This window comes from Aspergillus eucalypticola (genome assembly GCF_003184535.1).
Source record: "Aspergillus eucalypticola CBS 122712 chromosome Unknown BO83scaffold_3, whole genome shotgun sequence".
In the NCBI taxonomy this organism is placed as follows: Eukaryota; Fungi; Ascomycota; class Eurotiomycetes; order Eurotiales; family Aspergillaceae; genus Aspergillus; species Aspergillus eucalypticola.
This window is the reverse complement of record NW_020290277.1, coordinates 613066-634678: the sequence shown is the minus strand read 5'-3', so window position 1 is coordinate 634678 and position 21613 is coordinate 613066. Positions and strand designations below refer to the sequence as shown.

The 21613-nt window shown below is 46.8% G+C and overlaps 8 protein-coding genes across 8 annotated transcripts; all 8 read left to right on the top strand.

The window, feature by feature from the left end:
• Positions 1–478: 478 nt before the first annotated feature.
• On the top strand, positions 479–847 carry BO83DRAFT_385079 (uncharacterized protein; the record flags this gene model as incomplete). The annotated part of the gene is made up of 1 exon (XM_025532605.1): positions 479–847. One exon carries the CDS (start codon positions 479–481, stop codon positions 845–847), a length of 369 nt encoding a protein of 122 aa, XP_025392143.1.
• Positions 848–1772: 925 nt separating this feature from the next.
• On the top strand, positions 1773–3062 carry BO83DRAFT_454278 (HNH endonuclease signature motif containing protein; the record flags this gene model as incomplete). Its single annotated transcript, XM_025536960.1, has 3 exons — positions 1773–2046; positions 2098–2255; positions 2311–3062. The coding sequence occupies 3 exons, from the start codon at positions 1773–1775 to the stop codon at positions 2959–2961; spliced, it is 1083 nt and encodes a 360-aa protein (XP_025392142.1). The 3' UTR covers positions 2962–3062.
• A 3703-nt stretch (positions 3063–6765) lies between these two features.
• BO83DRAFT_423302 (uncharacterized protein) lies at positions 6766–7854 on the top strand (the record flags this gene model as incomplete). Its single annotated transcript, XM_025535088.1, has 1 exon — positions 6766–7854. One exon carries the CDS (start codon positions 6766–6768, stop codon positions 7852–7854), a length of 1089 nt encoding a protein of 362 aa, XP_025392141.1.
• A 1996-nt stretch (positions 7855–9850) lies between these two features.
• Positions 9851–11811, top strand: BO83DRAFT_395597 (acyl-CoA oxidase; the record flags this gene model as incomplete). The annotated part of the gene is made up of 7 exons (XM_025533085.1): positions 9851–9974; positions 10026–10224; positions 10278–10397; positions 10448–10597; positions 10646–11153; positions 11178–11232; positions 11285–11811. The coding sequence occupies 7 exons, from the start codon at positions 9851–9853 to the stop codon at positions 11809–11811; spliced, it is 1683 nt and encodes a 560-aa protein (XP_025392140.1).
• BO83DRAFT_374958 (uncharacterized protein) lies at positions 11802–12476 on the top strand (the record flags this gene model as incomplete). Its single annotated transcript, XM_025530333.1, has 2 exons — positions 11802–12318; positions 12380–12476. A coding segment is annotated over exon 1 (154 nt), but the record flags the coding sequence as incomplete, so codon positions are not given.
• Positions 12477–13548: 1072 nt separating this feature from the next.
• BO83DRAFT_304101 (GIY-YIG nuclease family protein) lies at positions 13549–15421 on the top strand (the record flags this gene model as incomplete). The annotated part of the gene is made up of 2 exons (XM_025527217.1): positions 13549–14893; positions 15312–15421. The coding sequence occupies 2 exons, from the start codon at positions 13549–13551 to the stop codon at positions 15419–15421; spliced, it is 1455 nt and encodes a 484-aa protein (XP_025392138.1).
• Positions 15385–17000, top strand: BO83DRAFT_131917 (uncharacterized protein). Its single transcript, XM_025526102.1, has 6 exons — positions 15385–15960; positions 16015–16390; positions 16438–16558; positions 16609–16676; positions 16728–16758; positions 16818–17000. The coding sequence occupies exons 1-6, from the start codon at positions 15802–15804 to the stop codon at positions 16981–16983; spliced, it is 921 nt and encodes a 306-aa protein (XP_025392137.1). The 5' UTR covers positions 15385–15801; the 3' UTR covers positions 16984–17000.
• Positions 17001–18705: 1705 nt separating this feature from the next.
• Positions 18706–21228, top strand: BO83DRAFT_414039 (uncharacterized protein). The gene is made up of 8 exons (XM_025534534.1): positions 18706–18834; positions 18898–18987; positions 19026–19056; positions 19174–19242; positions 19436–19557; positions 19872–19931; positions 20328–20623; positions 21068–21228. The coding sequence occupies exons 1-8, from the start codon at positions 18721–18723 to the stop codon at positions 21204–21206; spliced, it is 921 nt and encodes a 306-aa protein (XP_025392136.1). The 5' UTR covers positions 18706–18720; the 3' UTR covers positions 21207–21228.
• The last annotated feature ends 385 nt before the right edge of the window (positions 21229–21613 follow it).

The following is a 21613-nucleotide window of genomic DNA, read 5'->3' as shown; positions in this document are numbered from 1 at the left end:
GAATGGGGCGTTGAATCAACCAATCCGATATTTCCCTTCTAAACATCCATTTCAACTATTCACACCATCACTCGATACTTCCTACTAGTTGCGTCCCTAGAAGGCAAGAAAAATGTCCACTGGTTTTATATCATTCCCACCCATACAATCCTTCCAAGACCCTCGAAACCCCACAAGAATAAAATATCCAACAATGGACCTCCTAGCCAAGCTTGAGATACTAGCTGTTACAGTTAACAACTAAGACAACGGCATCATCCTCGAAACTGCCTCTACCAATCAGTACTACAACCACACAACCCATCCCCTCACCACCTTCCACCCTAGGGACAAGAACTCAACCTTCCTCGTCAAGCTCGAGTGACCTCTAAGCACCCCATCTCAAGTCCAAGAGCTGTCCAAGTCTCTCACAACCCCCGTCCTTAAACAAGCAGTGGGCAGAGCCTCCACTACTAATTTCTGTCTCATCACCGACGCTATGAAGTTCAATATTGTCTCCGCTCTCGCAGGGAGTACATTTTCTGCGACATTTGTTCGAATCAACCTCTCCCCAAAAGATCTCTCCGCACATAGCATCGCCCCAACCCTGGGTAGTGATTTAGACCCTACCCTTCCGCAGAACCGAGCTGCCGATGCCGATGAGGTGTTTCTTCCGAAGCAGGGCGAGTACCCCATGTGGTATTTCTTTTATGAGAATCTGGCTGTGCCGGAGATTCTAACTGAAAGGCTGGGGTTGGATGAGAGCCCGACGTATCAGAAAGCAGTGGTCAAGGGAGGTATTTTGAGGACCTGGGGAGGGGGCAAGTATAAGGCTTTGGTTGAATGGAGGATGCGTCGGCGAGGGTAGAGGGGTGGGCGTATGAGGTGGGATCTGAGGAGGATGAGGAGGATGAGGAGATGAGGAGATGCTGAGGTATTATGAGACGGATTGCTATAAGGTGGTGAGGTGCGATATTTGTATGGTGGATGTTGGAGAGGTTATTAAGGGGCTGGTGTTTAGGTTTGTGGGGGATCTTGGTTAGGATTTGCCTTGGTAGGGTTGTTGGGTGTCCTTTGGCATTATTTTTGGTATCTGAATATCTGTATCTTTGTCGATTCTTCCAACCATTTTGATCTTGGAGATGCAACTCGGGTTGGTCGAAGTGCTTTATCTTCATCTAGATATCTAGAAACGTCACGGGTTCGGAGGTTTTGGGATGCTTGCACCTTCTTTCTCTGTCGAAGTACATACTACCATTACTACTACACCCCTACTTCCTTCCAAATTAATTTGGGCCTGCCTGTTTGCCCGTCTAGGTATGCGATGTAACATTTAAGACTGTATACAGGCAGGGAGGGGCCTAAATCATCCAAGTCGAGTCGAGTCTCTTATTGTGAACAAGAAAGATAAATGGCGCCTAATTGTCTAGCCGGTCCTTTATCACGCTGAGGTCACGACGTCACTATTAGAGGCTCATTACTTGTTCTATTGGGTACAATGTACACTCATAATCACATCATCGTGACTGTCGACTGCCTAGAGAATACTTCCCTCTACCGCACAATCGTTCGCCTCCATCCGACCTCTCATTTCGCAGTTATCTTTTATCCGCTTTGTAAGAAGATTCGGAGCCAAGTACTTCATCATAGTCTTCACCGTCTCTGCTCTCCGCAGCATCATCTACAGACTTTCTCCGTCCCTTGATTCTCTTCCTCGGATATCGGAGTTTCAGATTGTCTTGTCACCCTGGAAGGGCACCTATCTTACCTTTGACCAAGCCGAGACGGCTACAATGGCCTCTGCAGACAACTCCAATCAACTTAAAGCAGCTATTCCAAGCCCTGCGCGCGAGCTTCGTGAACCAAAGCGGCATGGCTTGATCGCACAGCTGGTATGTGCTGCAAAGCTCACCGAGCTTGATTCAATCACCTGGGCTTGTTTGTGGTTTGCGGATCTCTCGATTTTAGAAAGTTTCGTGTTATTCTGTGGAAGGGATTCACTGTTACGTTATATGATGCACCGCAATCTCTCGAAGAGTGAGGATAAAACACAAGTAATTGATGCCTGTAAGTGGGGTTTGATACAATGCAAACAGACTTAGGCTAAGACACTACCAGGGGCGGTTTCACGACCCAAAGAAGAATTGGAAAAGGCCTATGAAGACGAAGAATCAGATACCGAGGGGCCTCCGATCAAGAAGCGTCGGTTGACTTTGAACACAGAGGAGAGTCCCAGTTCTGCAGAAGAAGCAGCCACTCATTTAGCCAATAGACTAGTAAGTCGACTTCACATGTGATACACCAGGTCAGTTTTTCACTAACTTCAGCAAGTGCACTGAGCGAGATAATGCCACTTGCGTGGTCACCGGTTGCCGTGATCTGGTCGAAATCGCACATATACTCCCCAACGGTCTTGGAAGAGAGGGTGATCAAGCACTACAGCAATTTTGGTTTCCTCTGCACCATTTCTGGAGCAAAGAGAGAGTCATGGCATGGATGAAACATGCTGCGGGCCCAGAAGCCACAGAGGCCTGCTCGAACCTTCTGTGCATGACGGATATAGCCCATAAACTATGGAAAAAAGCGCGCTTTGCTTTGAAACCGCTGTCCTTGAGTGAGGATCGGAGGTCACTTGAGGTGCAATTTTACTGGCTCCCAGTATATAACTACCGTTCGAGGATTCCAGCAACTGAAATCCCCAGTCGCATATCTCGCAAGCTCTCCGGAACAGCCGTTGATGGAAAAGAAACCATGCTTTTTAATATTGCCACAGATAAGAAACTATGCTCTGGGGATATTCTTACCTTCACAACAAAAGACCCGAACAGTCACCCTCTTCCATCAATGGAGTTGCTAGACATGCAGTGGGTCCTAAATCAAGTTCTTGCCCTCAGTGGTGCCACCTACGCCACAGACGAAGAGCTTTATCCCGATTCCTCGTCGAATGAGGGCTCATTTTGGGATAGCGAGGAAGGTTTCTGATGTGCACAAGTGGAAGACTCTGCGGGAAAGAATAGGTAGTCATCCCAACTAGCCTATCACATTATTGTTGCTGACTACTAGAAGCAGACGTAGAAAATATCTACCCCCACAGTATAACAGAAAGAGAACGAATATTCCTAGCTTCATCAGCAGACCACACATAAAATCTTTCCTGCAAACTCTAGCCAGGTGGATGTCTACCGTATCTAAATTCTCTCAAAGTATATTCTATCATCCAGACAACATGCTGGAGAGTAGAAAGGGTAGGTTTCTCTTGCTGGAAGAGGCTCTGGCGACAATATCTACCGGCAAATACCGCATCCACCACGTAAACCAGGGCCGTCACGTAAACGGACTTTGCCGTCCAGATTATGAGAGACGTAGCCGCAGAAACCCTATAAAGTCCTTCCAGTCCGCTACAGCTAAGGTAGCTATTTAGACAAGCAAATGCTTGACAAATATATCTTCTCCTTTGTATTCGTCACATCAATCAAGAGAGATGAATAATGAATTTGGCATAACCTGCTGCTAATTTCCTCCAGATGTCAGCAGCCTAAGCACTTGTTACAATGAATATCCCAAACCTTCACTGCGGATTTCGCGTATCGCCTCTATCACTCTACAATCGTTGAATATTGCCCCCTTCAATCTGTGCCTCTTCCCTGGGCATGGTATACCTTCACGGTTTTGAAAGTCACAAGTCTGATTCACCGTTCTACATTCGGTCGTTCCTATAAATTGCCCATCTTTCCTCTCAGAGCAACAGATTTCTTTCCTACAACCTGCCAGGTAGCTACAGGCCTACCTTCATACTATTTCTTCTATACAGCCTCATCAATTTTCTTGTTTTTCATTGGATTTTCACATATACCATGGGAGTATTAATTTAGAAAAACCGAAATTACTTGATGAAGATGAAGACTACAGCCAATATATACAGAGGAAAAATAAAGCGTCCTTTCTCCCAAAAAAAATCGACCCGGAGGTAGTCGATACCACACTAGGTAAAGGAAGAAGGTAAAAAGATGAGTATATGCTCTTCTTGAATATAGCTAGGTACATGGCCGTCTCTGTTACCCCCTGTCGCACGTGCCCATTTGACTAGATCATGCAGATGTTCACTGGCACAGCGCAGGCCGTTTTAAATGTCATGTTGGAGATCAGCTGTGGCCCCCATTCGAACGTCAAGTTCAAGACTGTGTCCTCGCCTCTGATGATCCCGACGTCCCAGTTGCTGTCGGACAGCCAATCCCGGTCCATTAGATCTCATACAGCCGATTCGAGATAGTTCTCCGCGAGAATTGTGACCATGAACCATATCCAGAGAATAATTTTATGGAATGGGATGGTCCTCCTAGAGTGATCACTACCATTTAATGACTTCAGTTGGGCCGTCTTTGAGTGTAAGACAAGGCTCAATTTTACAGGCAGACTGCATCCACTATAGTCCCCACGACGCTGCTGCTGCCGAAATAGCCGCCCAACTGTTGTACTTTACCGTAGGGCTAAATACATCAAACATTTTGAAAATAAAGAGATCATGACGCGTGCAGCTTGCCTGTCCCTTTATGGTGAAGGATACAACCCTCGAACTAAGCTTGTGAGTGACCCGATTTTGCCAGATGATTGAATTAAAGCTAATATGAAATAGGGGCTATGCGCGTTAGAAGCCCTACACGACCTGACAAAGGCTCGACTGGGTCGTGTAATAAGTCATGAAGGACCAGCACCCTCATCGATATAACGCTAAAACTTTTCTCTGATACTGGTGGCCCGGTGAAGGTCCCACCAAGTTCTAAGCGCCTTGGAAAGACCAAGTGGGGTGTCGAATCACATTTTTCAGGTACAGAAAGCGCCTTGCTCAGTATAAGCATTGCATTGCAGGATTGATGTCGCACTTTTCCCCTGTCTCATTTTCAAAGCGTCTGTGTCTGAGCCAAATATGCAGCTTACACAAATAAAGGCCTATGATACAATGCTATCATCTTCCGAAACAGTACTCTGTAGGTGTATAGCACTATATACAATATAGCGTCCTAGATGGACGGGTGGCGGCTAGACAGCTTCGAAAATCAGTGATGCAGTTATCGATGCATCCAAGTTCGCTTTCACGGCTTTGATAAAGCCCTCAAGGGATATATCAGCCAAAGAGATTAGCCGAGTACAATGGCTCTGCCAAAATTGGACCCAGTACTTCGAGGCTGAAGGCTTACAGCTTCAGCACTACGGTTGTGTTGGTCCCGAAGGCATCAGACAGTACACCTGAGAATACTGTGCTCCCTGGGATTAGGGGCAAAAGTAAATACTAGTTATACTAGTAATTACCAACATGTTCCAGTTTTCCTCAGTACAGGATCTGGTTTGGAACAATGTTCCAAGCATACCTCTTCTATCTCTAGAAACTTGGGGGTTTGTTTGAGATACCCATAAGGGCAGTAGAGTGTCCAATTGGAAAGATCACGAACTTGACGTCAATAATCATGCAAAAGATGCAAGAAGCGGCGGAGATTGGAATTCTCCAAGCCACTGCGGGTCATTGCTTGCCTAAGTAAATATGCTCATCGAGACAACCTCGGGTTTATGTCCTACCTCAAGATATGGTATAATGTCGGAATATCTTCCTGGCTTTTCGAAGATGAAGAGCACCTATTGAGTAAAAATATTAATGAAGTCAATCATGAGTCTGAAAAGGTATAGGTGTCTAGGGGGACAAGGATTTTGAGTCAGGAAATCTACGGTTGCAGACCAGATTCTCTTAGGGATCTGCTCAAAAGATACCATTGGCTTTGATAATTCGGAAGGCACACTTTGGTGTTCATCTGAAGACATGGGTTTAACAAGGAGAGAACAGGGCTCGGGCACCAAGGACTACATTTTATTGGTAGACGGGAAATCCCTGTCGATAATACAAGCTGTACTTGCAAATCAGCTCGGACAAGCTGACTTCATATTGAGCATTGAGTAACCTCCCTACCAGCTTGGAAGCGTCACACCGTCTCGGAGTAAAGCCAACAAAGTGACGAGCTGACATGGGGGGTTTCCCGACCAAGATGGATCCTCTTTCCAGCCGTCAATTTATTTTCACCTTGTACATTTGTGGTAAATTTGGCATTTCATCTGGGGTCTGCCATGAGGTAAGAGCCATCTACATAGAACGCAACAGGAAGAAAAGTTGAGAGCCAAGATCAGGCTTAGCCTCGTATCAATGATGCGAGTAAAGTCGCTATCGGGGATCTAACGGAGGTAAGACCGGGTTCATTTTATAATGACTTCATAAAGAGAATTGATATCTGGAATTTTCCTGGATTCTTTAGCACTGTCCCACGTCCAATGTTGTTGTGTGATCGCCTTTGTGATCGTGTCGCTACCTTGAGTTACCCTAGATTTCCATATCTTGGAAGGGTTTGGGGGTTTCTGGAAAATGCCTTTGTAGAATTGCATGATCGCAGATAGTATGTTGGTCGTCTGGATCCCGCTAGATCTATATAAGGGCCCACCCTCATGGTTGAGTTTGCATCCGCTGCCCATAGTACTAACTACTATACTACTATTCCCAGCGCCGCTTGAGCATCTCAATTTTTCAATTTATTTAAGATCCTTGCCTTTTTTAAGTCAGATCTAGCTGAGCATATGACCCTACCTGTGCTGTGTTACTCTGGTCGGCTGGGCTTTTAAATAGTGACTTCACATTGTGACTTGGAGCATTCTCCCCACTGTGTCGCCTGCCTCATATACTTGTCTTTCATAAGTTTTCAGCCACGAAGCTATTCAACCTTTCATTCCCGCATGGTCGTTCAGGCATCCATGGAAATGGGGTCCTCCATCACCTACACTGACTTCCAAGCCACGCTCCGGGCTGTTGTGGAGCAGAGAAGCCAGCAGTATCAGAACATCTATTCGATTGCTGTGAGATGGGAGCTGGATGATACAAATGCCGAACTAGATACCGCGCACTTTCAAAGCATGCTGAAGAATTTCGGTACTAATCCAGCTGAGGTTCTGGTTCTTGGTTCTGATGATGATTACCCTGTATACACCTTATCAAGAGCCTGGCTCAATTTTACAGCGAAAGCGAGACTCAACAACGAACGCAACTTGATAATATTCCATTATGCAGGCCACGGAACGACCAAGAATGGGTCTTTCAATATTGTGGAAAACATGAGCGAAGAATCAAAGACTGCCAATTTCGAAAGGGCTATCCTTGCAGACGTCAAGGACCCGAAGGGGTTCTCGGATACTATCGATATCCTGTTCATCCTTGATTGCTGCTATGCTCATTACACAACCCGAGCACCAAAGACTACTCGCAATGTTATTGAGATTCTTGCAGCAACAAGCTCCCAGACAGTCACAGCAAGATCCGCACCAAATAACACTTTTACAGCGAAACTGGCTAACGAGATTGCTCGAAGGAAGAAAGCGCATCATGAAAGTGTGGAGTTTACCAGCGTGTTTCAAAGCCTTCTCACCCGATCATCGACTATAGTGAGACCCACGCATGCCTTGCTCGTTGGTGCAGCTTCAGTTAACATACCACTCAACGGACATAGAACGGTAGACCCGCGAACTATTCCCGCGGATTACAACGCTCTTTTCGCTGTTAATGTCTCAAGGGATATCACAAAGGAAGAGCTACAAGAGCTCAGCACATGGATGCGGAAACTGCCATCGTTCGCGGGATTGAAGATAGAGAATATCTATCACACTCAATCTATGTGCTTGATTATGCGTGCTTCATTTTCGGTCTACACCAAGTTACACAATATGCAAGGATACAATCTAATTGCGGAAAATCCTAGTCCGGCGCTAACTCATCTCTTGCAATCTGAGCTGTCTGAAGAACCTGCTTCTCCTCCTTCCCAGCAGTCCATGATGTCTGAAAGGCGCTAGGTTTGTCCATGAGATACACCCGCGCTCTGGTTTTATATTTCTTATTTTAGTGAAATGAGGTTCCAAGAGTGTCCAAGAATTATGGGAGCGAATGATTCGACGATACGCTAATTATTGATCAAATATAGCATTGATTTCTTGAATTTACAGTCTGCTTGCTTCTGTTTGTGATAGCTGAATATCATATAAATGAATTATATAAGCTTCATGAATCAAATTCGTATATAACTTTATATGTCCAACATCTGATTCTAGGGATAGTGAAACCCCAGTCGACAACGGAGTCATGTCTGGAGAGCCATACCAGTTCAATGGCAATTTAATTAGAGTAAGATTGTATTCTATTTGGCTTTGATTTATTATATACTGACCCAATTCAGCGCACCAATTCTCCACGATGATGCCTCCCACTGTATGTGCCCACCATGGTGATCTGGCGTGGGCCAACTCAACATTCGTGCGTCTGGTAGATAAAGCTACCGTCAGACGCTTGAATGTCTCAAAGCGGTAGCATGAGATGATTCAAAAGCAGATCCCTGCAGTGTATCATACTGATCAAGTAGGGCGTTGCATCAACAAAGCTGTCAGAGCGTTGGGCCGTGCGCAAAAGGTTGGGATCGTCAGGCTGGGTATAAGGCATAAACTCTGTCTAGACTCGTTGTATCTCAGTCTTATGAATGTCATGATGTTGTGAGAAGGATGCCAACCATGTAACATGCTCCTATTCACGTACGCGGACTGCCAAATAAAGACGTGCGTCTCGTCCTAGCCATCCAGTTCATGGAGAAGATTCAAGTGTGGGATACCGAGGTGGTTGGGGAATGTGTCGTCGCGGCAGAGACCCTTTGATGCAAGCCTAATGTTTTAGGAGAGCTCACTAGCGACGCCCAGCGGCCGTGGGAGGAAGTACGCAACAGATCAGGAGATTTCTTTTCTGAAAGATGAGGATTTCGAAAGAGGCGGTGCAATAAAAAAAGAGATAGGCACGTTACCAACATCCCATTCTCCCCTCGGATATATGATATTGTAGGACAAGAGTACGGCCCAACAGTTGGTGCTTTTCCTGAGTCGGAAGCCTTGGCTGTTTCTGTCTTGATAGTTCACATTGATGATTGATGAGATTATGGATTATTGGGCTTGCGGCCGGAAAAGAATGAGGCACACAAGTATACTTAGCTATACATATTTGATGGCATATAAAGATAAGTGAACTGCTTATTACGACATAGCTCTCACATCACGGTACAACCTGTAGTTTTGACTTGTAAAAGACACTCTGTCCATCGATGAGAAAGACCGCTTGCGTGCAAATCAGTGTGCCAAGCCATGACTGATTCCACTGAGAGCTTCATTCCTGGGGAGGATCTGTATGTCCAACATAAAACGGATATTTTGACTTCCTGGTCAAACTATACTGAACTCTCATCCATAATAGACCTCTTCAGAAGGCAATGAAAACATTATCAGGACCGAAGGTTTGCCCAACTCGTTGTCCTTGTTGTTTCAAAGTCATTCACAGAGCTGTATCGGGCCCTTTGATCAGCGCCTGAGCTGCTACATCCAAAAGGTGCCGTGAATAATCCTGAAAAATAGTACCCTAGGTCAGCTGTGGTAGGCCTAGCTTAGGATCAGACTAATGTGGATACCAGAGTTTGAATGGACGAAAATCCGGTGTCAGAGCTTAAGCAGGTGGGAAGCTCGGCCTAATTTCTTGTTGTATACCCGGAGGCCCGGCGGTAGAAACTCTAAGCCAAGTTGCTGTCCGATCTGCACTTGGTTTGCGCAAGTCGCTGGTTTTTACATTGCATGGGTCTGAAGAAGTGTCAATCAAACTGGACGCTTGGAACGATGAAAGTATGCCAGGTCAGCTGCAGTGCGACATATCCATACTTAAAAGCCTGCTAGCACGCCGCGATGAGGCGCAAAGCTCATGAAGTGGTATTCAATTCTTTGCTTCTAAGCCAGATCCGCAACTCTCTGATCATATAGTCCAAAAATGCAACCTTCTACAGTTGACCTTCTGTCTTCAGACCTATTCAAGCATCGTTATGAGGAAGGGCCTCGGGATGCTCATCTGGGACGCTCGTATCTGCGAGCCAAGGCCTTTGCTCGATTCTGGCGTATGTCTTTAGTTCCATTTCGCTTAACCATGCAATCTGACAGTCTCTCAGAATTGACCCCGGACGATGTTCTCCGATTTACACCAAAGTTTCGACACGCACACACTGACGGCATTATACTTCGGGATATAGCCGCCCAATCTGCGTTCAGTGTTCACTACAATCTGGTGGGAGGAACCATTGCCTCGCTGGCCCCGAACCGCCCGGACCTTCAGCCGTTATTGAAACAAATCTTCGACTTTGATGTTGTGTATGCGACCTCTCAGTAGGCTGCATAGACATTGCTGATATGATTGTGAGTAGTGCTAGTTATATGATGACGGAGGCTGGGCACGGTTGCGATGCGAGAAATCTCGAAACAGTTGCCATATGGCAGTCTGATGGTAGCTTCATTCTTGACACACCAACACCTGCCGCAAGAAAGTATGGTGTCATTGTTCCATGTTCAAGCCGAAGTATACTAAGATAAAGAGGCTCATGCCGCCCTCTGCACCTTTTGCAGGGATACCACGTATAGCGCTTGTGCTTGCGCGCTTGATACTCGAAGGAGAGGACCGAGGCACCCGACAGTTCATCGTTCCGATTAACGATGGGCGACAGATGTATCGGGGAATTAAAGCATGGTCGGTACTCATTGCGTTCACCAAAAGACCTTAATATAACAATGTTAGGGGGCTTCCAGCTCCTGGAGCCGGAAGGCTACTAGATTTCGTCCTTACATCCTTCGATCATGTCCATCTCCCGTCAACCGCCATATTGGGAGACCTTACAAGACCTTCCAACATGCGTGATCAGTATCTCACTGCTGTCGATCGGCTGAGCACAGGCACACTAGCCGTCAGTCTATGGACCATTCCCTTTTTGAAGGGTGCCGCTTTTACCGTGGGCAAGTACAGCCAGCGTCGCACAGTTCAGGAAGGACTTCATGGCAAAAGAGTCCCGATCATCTCTTATAGAACTCAGCAGCTACCTATTGCACACGCTTTGGCTGAGGTTGCTGTACTAGCGCCATTTGCGGATTGGGTCATTGAGCAACGTAGAAGCCCTTCCATAAGTCCTGGACTCAAACATGCGCTCAGTATTATCTTGAAGGTCGTTCTCGTTCAACATGGAAGCGAAAGCCTCAAGCAGTTGAACGAAAGAAGTGGTTCCAGGGGAATGTTCCCTACTAACGGTCTTGTGGAACTGACATGGTCTTTTTAGACTTATGTTCGAGCTAGCGCTTCAGCAGAAGGAGAAATCTTAGTCCATTCCATTCGTGAGTGATATTCCAGCTTTCAGATATCATATCTATGCTGAATGCCTCATAGGCTCTGCTACTGAGTTGCTTTTTGGCCGGTTCAGGATACCCGATGCCAAGACGCCAGACTCCCTTTTGGGACGACACGAGGCAGGGTTCATTGCTGAGATGAAAGAGTCCTTGAAGAGGGCCAAAGGCCATAGAACTCCTGAATATAACAGTCTAGTACTACCCCGTTGTCGTCCCATGCTTCTGGCTATAGGCCAACGGATGGCGTATGAGGCAGCCGTTGATGCGGGTGTTGATCCCAATTTTCTGGCGCTATATGAAGCCGGAGCGGTGAGGAACGACTCAAGTTGGTATGTGGAGCAGCTGAGGCTCAGTAGGGCATCTCAATATGATATGGAGTGCCAAGCGTGCGATAGTGTAATGTCGCAGCTAGATAGGCATTTGGACGAATTGGGTATCGAGCCGTACTGCACCGCCCCAATGCTGTCGCCGGCTAGATGGGAGACTTTCATCAATACCTGCCCTATATATACGGGAGACGCAGTCCCTAGCCTGGTTTATGGAGATAGCCGAGAGCACAGACTTTGAGAGTATATAATATTCCACAATCTGACTGATTACTGCGTGTGAAGCTGAGAGAGCAGTGGACGTGAAGTAAACGGATGAAGGAGTCAAAGTGGAAGTGGAGAAGAGATGGGCGGTGGATCTTTGCTGCCTGAGCTGATCGGCTCGGCTAACCCCAGAAGGGTCTAGTGGGTCCTGAGCTGGTCAGTGACGTTGATGGCGCTTCTCTTTTCTGCCTCGACTTTTGGCTCATCTCTGGTTCTTGGTCGAGCTTCGTTCCTGATCCTTTCTTCTTCTCAAGTGAAATACAAGAGTCGACTCTCATCCTAATATTCTACAACTACAAATTCTCAAACCCCAAAAGCACTTCACGATGGCTGCCTCGTCCGTTTCCGCCGCTGTCAACTTCACCCTTCCTTCCTCCAGTTCTGGCTCTTCCATTAAGCGACCTATCAAGACAGTCTCTAAGCCTTGTTTTGGCTGCGACTGCGGAGATGAAGAATGCGATTGTTGCGTTTGCACTGTGATGTGGTATGTCAATCAAAAACCCGAGATTTACAACAAGCATCGTTAGTAACCCCCATTTTTGCAGAACCAACGCTCGCTATTTTACTGGCCATGTCTATAACATCCAAATGGCCTGTGGGCTATTTGCCCAATCTGATGATACATACGACTTTCATTGGGCGCACTCGGGAGTTTGTCATGGGCTGTCGGAGGCAGGGCGTGCATCCATTACTGATGCCACCCCTTGCCATCCACGTTGATACATTTTGATTTGGCTATAGCAAAATTCTTAACACAGATTAATTAGTCTGCTTCGAAATTCCATCTTCCAAGCCGGGCTATCCAGAATTTGCTCTCAATCCCCTGACTAGTGGTTGTAAGGTCTACGGCGAGCCTCACGGTCAAGGCCCTGGATACTTTGATGCATATCTTACAATCTTCCTGAATACAGGCTGAAGTATGAACGAAATTTCCCATATTTTCCTGCCGTATGATTCATTGAGATGTGGCACCAACTAGACAACAGCAGGGGACCCTAGACTAGCGCCGTCCGGATGGTCTAAGGCTAAGCAACGATGGGTTTAGCATGCCTGTCCAGCCACAATAGGCTGCATACGCGAGTCAGTATTAGACATCTTGTGAGGGGAAACAGTTTGACCCTAAGTCCCAACAACCATAACACCCTTGGGGCAGCATCCTTCTCGCTTGCTTGCGCTCCACGTATCCGGAGCTACATCTTCCACAAAAGGATGCCACCTTCACGCATCGGATTTTCGCATAGTCACACAGCAAATCAGCCATAGAGTACTCAAGCTTCTCAAGCACACATGTCATCAGGTTCAAGCGGGAAATATCTCCGCCCCGTTGTTCCGAGATAAGCCACATTCCCAAGCGCCGACGGGTCTAAATTTGGGTGGTCCGAACGAACTAAGCAATGCGCTAACACTACCGCCGTCTCAACTACGGCATGATATAACGAAGCAATGCACTTTTTGGGTAAAGCACGTTACACTGGCGCAAGGCTATAGGAGGGGAGGTGGCTACTTTGACTGATTTGGGTGAGGGGGGAAATATGGACAGAGCACAGCCGCATAATAACAGTTTCTTGTCTGCATAATCATACTCAGTGGCCTACCTCTGAATCTGCCTTGCTTATCCCTGCCATGGCTGGTCTATATAAATCACCCACATTCCCTCTTGGTCGATCTGCCCATTCGCGAAATTTCAACGCTATTTTTCGACACAGAGACAACTATGACATCTCCCTTCTCCACTCCTTCGTTCCCTCGAAACGTCCCATTATTTTCACACCTGACATCAGACGACAATGACGAGACTTCCGACTCTCCTTCGCCTACCGATGTGGCTACTAGTTCGAGTGACCCTGCTCGACCTACAAGCCCCGGGAATCGAAGCCCTTCGGTTCGAATTGCAGCTAGGCGGGAATTTAAACGAAGAGTGGCTTCTGTAACCTCAGCTGAACATATAGAACGCCCAGGAAACTCTACGTCACCGAAGTCTATGACAGTACAGCAATACATGTTAAATTCCGATCCGACTAACCAGAATTTAAACGCTCTGCGGCGACTAATGGCCGGCTCTCCTTCTTCTCCATCACGATCACGTGAGACACCAAGAATCAGCAGTAGCATTGTGAGTGCTGCCGTATCACCAGGAATGAATGATGTATTTCAGGATGCTGTAGAGGAACAGATTCAGGGTCCTGCAGAGGGTGACAAACCAAAATTTACGACAGAGGCTATTCTTTCTAACATGCACAACATCATTCGGGGTCATTACAACGAAAACAACAAGGGATATGCTTACGTTTACCGAGACAGTAAGGATGAATGTCAGCGCTTCAAGATTGGATCGACGGATCGGCCAGAAGACCGCAAAAAAGAGCTCGACAAGCAATGCAAACTCAAGGACTGGGAGTTGGTACAGGATCCTAAAATGCCTATCTGGGAGTATAAACGACTCGAAAGGCTTGTCCACAGTGAGCTGAAGAACTTGAAATGGGATTCCATTTGCCCCGGTGATGGTATGAGACATCGAGAGTACTTTTATGGCTCAAACGCTACTGCCTCTGAGGTCTTAGGACGCTGGTCGCGGTGGCTAGTAGATCACGAGCCATATGACAAGAGCGAGCTGAAACCTTTCTGGTCCGATCGCCTTGAATGTTTCACAGCTAACAAGATGGCCTCGTTCTATTTCAACTGCAGGAAATCTACATGCTCACAGCGAGATTCCAGTCCCGTTGCTTGCCAGGAATGTCTCCAGATAGGATGGAAAGTGTGGACAGAGCCAACGACATTAGACAAGGTTAGGTACTACTGTACTTATTATGCCAAGGCCGTATGGGAGCGCACACCCACACCGTCAACCTGTTTCTTCCTTATGGTGTGGGTCAGATTGACTGCGCCGATGATCCTTGCTCTTTTGCATAGTTCCGAACATCGTCCAGGGTTAATCGTGACTGACATTATTATATGCATATGCGCCCTCTTCTGTCACCTTTCCCAAAACAAGGCACCACAGGGCGAATTTAAGACGAAGTACACCGGTCAGAGAGCTACGTCAGCTTCGGGACAATCCAGTATATCTCCAGGGGTGTCCTCAACCAGACATGGCCAAGAAGATACTCCTGCAAAAAAGAGAAAGCGAACATAACATTCTCGAGCGATTCAGGAACCTCGGTCTGTCGCTGCACCAAAGGAAACAGAGTCATTTTGGCGCATATAGAATGTTTTCGGTCAGCGCATCCTGTCATGCCATGGGAAACTAGCAGCTCGACATTCGCTCCGGTTAAGAACAGGGCAAGTCGGAAAACAAGGTCCGTTCCATTTCGTAATAGGCACGATGTTGAATACAGTGATCTACGCAACACACACCACTATCATCGGCGTGGATATACTCCATCCATAGTTGCAGCGACTGTTCATGAAACTAGGTTGTCACACGAACACTGAGCGACGGTCATGGCGGGTTAGAGCTTAGCTCCGAGGTTATGCTAGGATACCCACCCGCGATGATGTCAATAGGGATATCCGGCCCACCCGGATGCTTGCAAGGCACGGCTGAGGAGGCTCGACCTCGCACTGTATCTGCAGATCGGGATTTGTGATATCGGATCTCACTCAGGAGCCAGGAACAGCGAGTCCCGAAAGAAACTTCCAGTTATTGTGGAGAGACCCATGACCCTGGGTGTTGACGTAGGCGGTCCGTCACCTGACAGCCAACCCAATTGCAGCTATCTTAACTTGGGTTCCACCGGAAGGTTCGTCACAATCCTTGTCTTCTTATTCTTTTCGACTTTATTAGGCGGTGGTAGCTTGTATTTCGTCGTGGTGGGCACCCAGAATTGCGTTGTGCCGAGCAATACTATATCTCTTTCCACGTCAACCACACCCGACTGGCCGAGCAACTCAAGTTGGTCTTGGTTTTACTAGAAATGCAGCGACTGCGCCATATTTACAAACTAGCTTATTTCGCAATTAACAGTCAATGAGCGACGAGCACCCAAATGGCTTCGGACAGCCATTCTTCATTGTGACATGGGTCGAATTTGGGTTGGCGATCATCTTCATGATCGCTCGATGCGTTGCTGCGTCCAAACTGATTCATAATGTGGCGAAAGACCTGTATTTGGCGATAGCAACATTTGTGAGTACTCTTCTACCTCAGCTTACCATATTGCTGCTAATATCGATGCGACAGATCCTGGGAGCTGCAAGCATGGCGATGATCACTGTCGGAGCTACATACGGGCTTGGTCTTCCGCAAGACATGCTAACATTCAACGAGAGCAAGATGGCACTACTATATGGCTGGGTTAACCAATTGATTGCCCTGGTTGCGATTGGGTTGGGGAAGCTTACCATTGTCGCCTTTCTCGAACAAGTCCAAGGTTATCAGACCAAAGCCAGAAGCATATTTCTTTGGTCTTTGGCGGGCAGCAGCCTCGTCGTGAACTGTGTCGCTGCCATCCTCATGATGCTTCAATGCTCGCCGAGGAGGATGCTGTGGGAGGCATATGCTAAGGGGTATTGTCCTTATCGCAGCCGTATACAGATATTCGGTTATATTCAAGGGCGTGAGTGTATTTTCTCGCTTTCGTTGATTTATGTCTAACATTGACAGCTTGGTCCGCTGTTTGCGACTTTGCACTCGCGTTATATCCAGTTTCTTTCCTTGCTCGGGTCCACGCTTTCTCGATAGCGACTCGGATCGGTCTCTGCGTACTGATGGGATTTGGCGTCGTGTACTGCATCTCCCCTTTTTATCGGATGAACCAATGCTGACTTAGAATAGGGCAGGGGCATGTGCAATAGTAAAAACTGTTCAATTGACTATTCTGACGAAAATCGAAGATCCGAGCAGTGAGTAGTACTGTTCGTCCACGACTACATGAGAGCTAACAGACGTAATAGAACAGATCGGAACAGTCATTGTTTGGAATCAGTGAGTAGCACTCATCATCTCTATCTCGCCATAGGTATCGCTCTAACGACAGATTACAGAACCGAAATGTGGGTCGTATTCATTGTCAGCTGTATACCACCTACGAAAGTGTTCTTCAAGCATGTATATCGCCGAAGTTCTATCCGGCTAGGCTCATTTGTGGACCAATTGCGGCCACGGGAACAGGAGACGAAGCAGAATGAGTCGATACAATCTAGCTGTTAAGGCACGGTCGATACGAGATTTGGGACTTGGCAGTCAGTCGATAGGGAGGACGCTTATTGTACTATGTGTATTTGTTATATGAGTATATGATACCCTGGCGTTATGGATAACATTAAGAGACCTATTCAACCGAACTATAGTAGCGTGCAATATAGTTTGGAGTGAAAAATATGTATAAGATTCAAGCCTACCTATCATGAGCATACTGGTTCTTGCCTATTGTGTCAGAGATACTTAATCCTATGACAGTTTATCAGCACTTGAACACATCATTCGCAAACATATATATAACTAGTCCACTATCCTAGAATAAAGAGTCACACCATCCACTCAGTACATACTACAGAAAGCGAGCGTCAAATATTTCCCAATCAGTAAATAGTTACTAGTACTCCCTCCATCAACCCCCGTGACTCAATCCCTACCTATCCAGGTAACAATCACAACATTGAGAATCCGCCCCCAAAATCAAACATCCAGCATACCCAATCAGTCCTAAATCACCCCCCCAGACCAAACAACTCACTAACTAGTCCAGAAGATCGGAGCCACTCTTGTCTTACTCAGCTCACCTCAGCCATCACACCAAACTGAACTACCTACCTAGTAGCGAACCAGCTAGCTAGTTAGCTAGTTAGCTACGTAGTCAACCCCATCTCCCCCCCCGTTTCACACTAATTATTGCATTATCCACATTCCACAAAGTAAAAGACAAAAATATATTCGACGGCTCGGCAATTACGCCTAGTAGTACTACCTAGATACTTTTCCATTTTTCTCTCATGATTGACATGGCTAGTAAGTAGTTCTACTTACCCGCCTGGCAGCCCTGAATAAAACCTACCGCGATCATGGTTTCTATTTTCGGGGTTATTTCGGCGAAACAACAACAAAACAAACCAAAACATCTATCTAGATTGGGTACCTAGACTACGTATTCCATCTTCTTCCATATCACTTAAACTTACTTATTATAGTCGATCCAGGGGTAAATAGAAGCGGTACGTACGGAATTTGGCTGGGGCTTGGATCTGCAAAGAATCTTGGCGCGGTGAGGGCCGATAGGGTCGTTGTTGATCGTTTCTTTTATTCTATTTTACTTTTATTTTTTTTGGCTGTGATTTTTAATTAGTATTTGGATTGTTTGTTCTTGGTACTAATGTTCACTATTTGTTAGTAAAAGTAGGGATTTGATATGTTTGATTGACTACTAGTGGGTTGAACCAGAACTAGAGAGAGTTATTAGTTAGTTGGTTGACCCCTGGTTTAGTAAGTTATGGGTATGATGGAGTGCGATCATAGTGGTTGTCATTAAAGTAAGTAGTACATAGTAAGTAGTAGTAACTGATAGATCAAGTTCGGTTTAGAATTGTGATGTGGCTAGTAAATAGTAATCCTACTAGTAGTACTCTTTAGAGTTAAGTTGAAGTGACAGAATGACATGCGTTGCGTTTGTGGCACAGTAGTAATGTGACCAGCATTAGCAGTAGCACAAGATATATATCCCGCATACGCATCATGAGTGCGCGACATTACTAACTAACTAATCCATAGTCTTACTACTCGGGTACACATACACTGACACCAGAGAATTAGATTCTTATCTTTTTATTCATCACTAATATCTATCTAAGAAGTACACACAGGGAAAAAAAAAAAAAAAAAACAAGATATGGTATATATTAATCAATCAAACTTTGTACTAAAGTATCAGATCAGCCAAGAGAGTCGGTCCAAATGTCTCACTCAAACCGTTCGCAGTGGAACTTTGGAAATGCAGTCCCGGCCGGAGAAACACACAAGTCGGAAAAAGAAGAAAAAGAGAGAAAGATCGAATGGAATGAATTGGCTGTGCGGCATATCTAACTTAGTCTAGTCTACTTAGTAACTTTACCCCACCACGCAATTGTCCAGAACCCAACCACACATCCCCACAATAGTAGAGAGGGGACCAAAGGGCAGGAGGAAAGAAGAAATGAAAAACATTTTGATGATGACGAAATCGTGCGTATGTCAGACTGGATCACTAACTGGTTAGTTAGTTAGTTAGTGTAAATTTAGTTGGTTATCTACGTACGTAGTAGTCTACCAAGTAACTAGGCGTTTAAAGTAATCAAGCCGAGGTGGAGGGAGAAACTGACTGACTGACAGACAGACAGACAGAGAGGGGTTATTTTGCACCTTGTTTAGTAAAACTAAATCGATTGGAAGCGCGACGCTTGGACATTTTACATTTTGCATTTGACATTTCATGGTCCGGTGAGTTCCTTTTTTTTTATTACACACATCAATGATCTCTTTGGTTGGAGCCTGGCGCATCTCTCGCATCTTTCCTCTTTCCGGTCATTTCTATGCATGCTGTGTGGTGGTGGGCTTTGACCATGTTCCAGACACGTCAAAAGTCTAGACTTACGTATCTTTGCTGGCTGACTAGCTAGCTATTATCTACTAGTATGGGTTCTATACGTCACATCAACCGAGCGCTTGGTCGCTCCAGTTGGGTGGTCCGTGATGCAGGGTAGATTGGATGGGTTAGTCGGTCATGCATGTTGGTACCTACAGACTGGTTCATACGTGCGTCGCTGATCTTGGAGGGCACGGTTTGCCGCCGTTGTCTGCTTGGCATTAGTGCTTTGCTCTGGTTGGGTTGGCTGCGACTGCCTTTCTGGTCGTGTGGAAAAAAACAGCCTTTTATTTTTATTAGTTTTGATCGAGTCTAGTCTCTGCCTGCAGGTGGTAGGACCCAAACGAGACAAGGCTGGCTGCGATAAGGCGCACGATTTGGTGGTGGCGGGTCAGGACTGTCTGCTGATAGGGAAACCCGAGCAATTTGGAATCGGATTGGCGATGTCATGATCGTACGGCGCTTCTTGCTGGAGGCTCATTAGCACCCCGAAAGTGGATGGCGTAACTCTCTCAGCCGCTCATTCCTGGCGCTTAAAGCTCGCGTACGTCCAAGACATGTGGGTTGGCGTGGAGAGCAGCTTTAGTCCAGGAGACAAAGAGGGGTCGAATGGGTAGGTCAGTTGGAGCTGAACGGCGGCCGGCAAAAGGTGGTCATTCGATTGGAAGGGGGGGTTGGTATGAGTCGAGAGGAAAAGGCTTCTTACTCTAATAAAAAAAAAAAAGAGAAACTAGTGAAGCCCGGTCAGGGAGCCAACAGATCATGCGATCGTGGAAGTGTGTTTCTCACCCCCTCCCATCCCTTCAATCCTTCGCTTCCCTTCTTATCCCGGTAGACTATGACCACCCCTGCAAGCCTTAGTAGTTAGTTAATAGTGAGAAACCCCGATCAGATTGGTAGTAATTTGGGAGGCAAGGTAGCAGTGCTAACTTGGTTTAAGGTGTTACCTCAACCATGTGGCCGGCTACCCACCTCGAACGGCTCCCATCTCGGCCACATGCGGAATCCTAGCAGGATCAATAAAAGTGCCACAGCACGTGGAGTTTATGACCCGATCGCCGGATCCTGGCTAGCCTGGCAGTCAAAAGGGTGTTTGAAAGTAGTAATTGTAATTGAGAGCCTCCCTGATGCTGGTGATGGGATGCAGGCGTATCGCCGGGTGCTCCCCAACGGGGAGCAGCTGCGTGGTCCCCAGCCAGGAGGGAGCAAATCCCCCAACGACAGCTGGCTGCGGCGGTACGTCGAAGCGCTGGACTGTGCACAGTTCTCTCCCTGTCTCCGCACGACATCCACGAGGGGATCAGGCACCGTGAAGAGCGGAAAAGATCCCAGGCGCTTCGGATGGCGGTCGCCGAGAACAGGCCCCATAATTCAATGACGCTGTTGCCGGCCTGCCAACCAACCAGTCCAAGTGTCAACCGCCAGTGCCCATGGCTTTCCTCCGGTGGAGCAAGGCAGCGAAGCTAAACGGACGGAGGAAATTGGTCAATAGGATTCATGTCCTTAGTCGTGAACGGAGATTCCTCGTGACAACTAGGGAATTTTATTGGACTTTTTTTTTTTTTCCTTTTCTATTTATTTTATTTTTTTTGTCTTAATTTTTCTTGTCTCCTCCCTTCTGTTTCTCCATCAGCGCGATATTTAGAGGGGGCGAGTTAATTTATTTGACCTTGGGTTTAGACTCATTTCAGCAAATATTGCTCATTTGCTCAGCCATTCTCCCCATAAGGAGGACGGGAATTTGGCAAGGTGGATCAATGGCAGTGCCTTCGAGGAGGATTTGTTCGGTTACTCGAGCGTCTGGCGAGCGGGCGGTTAATCCAATTTACATCCACTGCCTCCCGTGAGAGAGCGAGGTTCTTGATCCTGGCCGATCATTTCCGTGGCGGTCAAGGCAATCACAGGATCGGACAATCGGGCGCTCGCCATGCTCCGGACTCTGAGGGGCGCAAATAAACGTGTCACGTAACTGGTAATTGGTAGCCTGCTTAGGGCCGGTCCACGGGTCTGAGTCTGACCGTGTCGGCCAAAGCGCCTCCCTTAACAGTTAGCAGCAACCTTGACCTCATGGTGAGCGACCTAGCACCTTCGGACCACCGTTTCACCGTTAGCTGCTTTCCGGACAGGCAATATTTGCGATCCTCCGGATCTTACAGCCCCGGTCACTTTGGAAGAATATATGGTGAGGTTTCTGGTCCTTCTGTGTCCCTGCATCTTCTCGCACCC

Bases quoted from the DNA above. Each gene is read 5' to 3' on its own strand.
- BO83DRAFT_131917 (XM_025526102.1), top strand. From the start codon at position 15,802: ATGAGCGACGAGCACCCAAATGGCTTCGGACAGCCATTCTTCATTGTG. The intron at 16,391-16,437 runs GTGAGTGTATTT...TAACATTGACAG, and splicing joins ATTCGGTTATATTCAAGGGC to CTTGGTCCGCTGTTTGCGAC. The intron at 16,559-16,608 runs GTACTGCATCTC...GACTTAGAATAG, and splicing joins CTGATGGGATTTGGCGTCGT to GGCAGGGGCATGTGCAATAG.
- BO83DRAFT_414039 (XM_025534534.1), top strand. From the start codon at position 18,721: ATGTCTCACTCAAACCGTTCGCAGTGGAACTTTGGAAATGCAGTCCCG. The intron at 18,988-19,025 runs GTGCGTATGTCA...CTGGTTAGTTAG, and splicing joins ATTTTGATGATGACGAAATC to TTAGTTAGTGTAAATTTAGT. The intron at 19,558-19,871 runs GTGCGTCGCTGA...GAGGCTCATTAG, and splicing joins ACCTACAGACTGGTTCATAC to CACCCCGAAAGTGGATGGCG.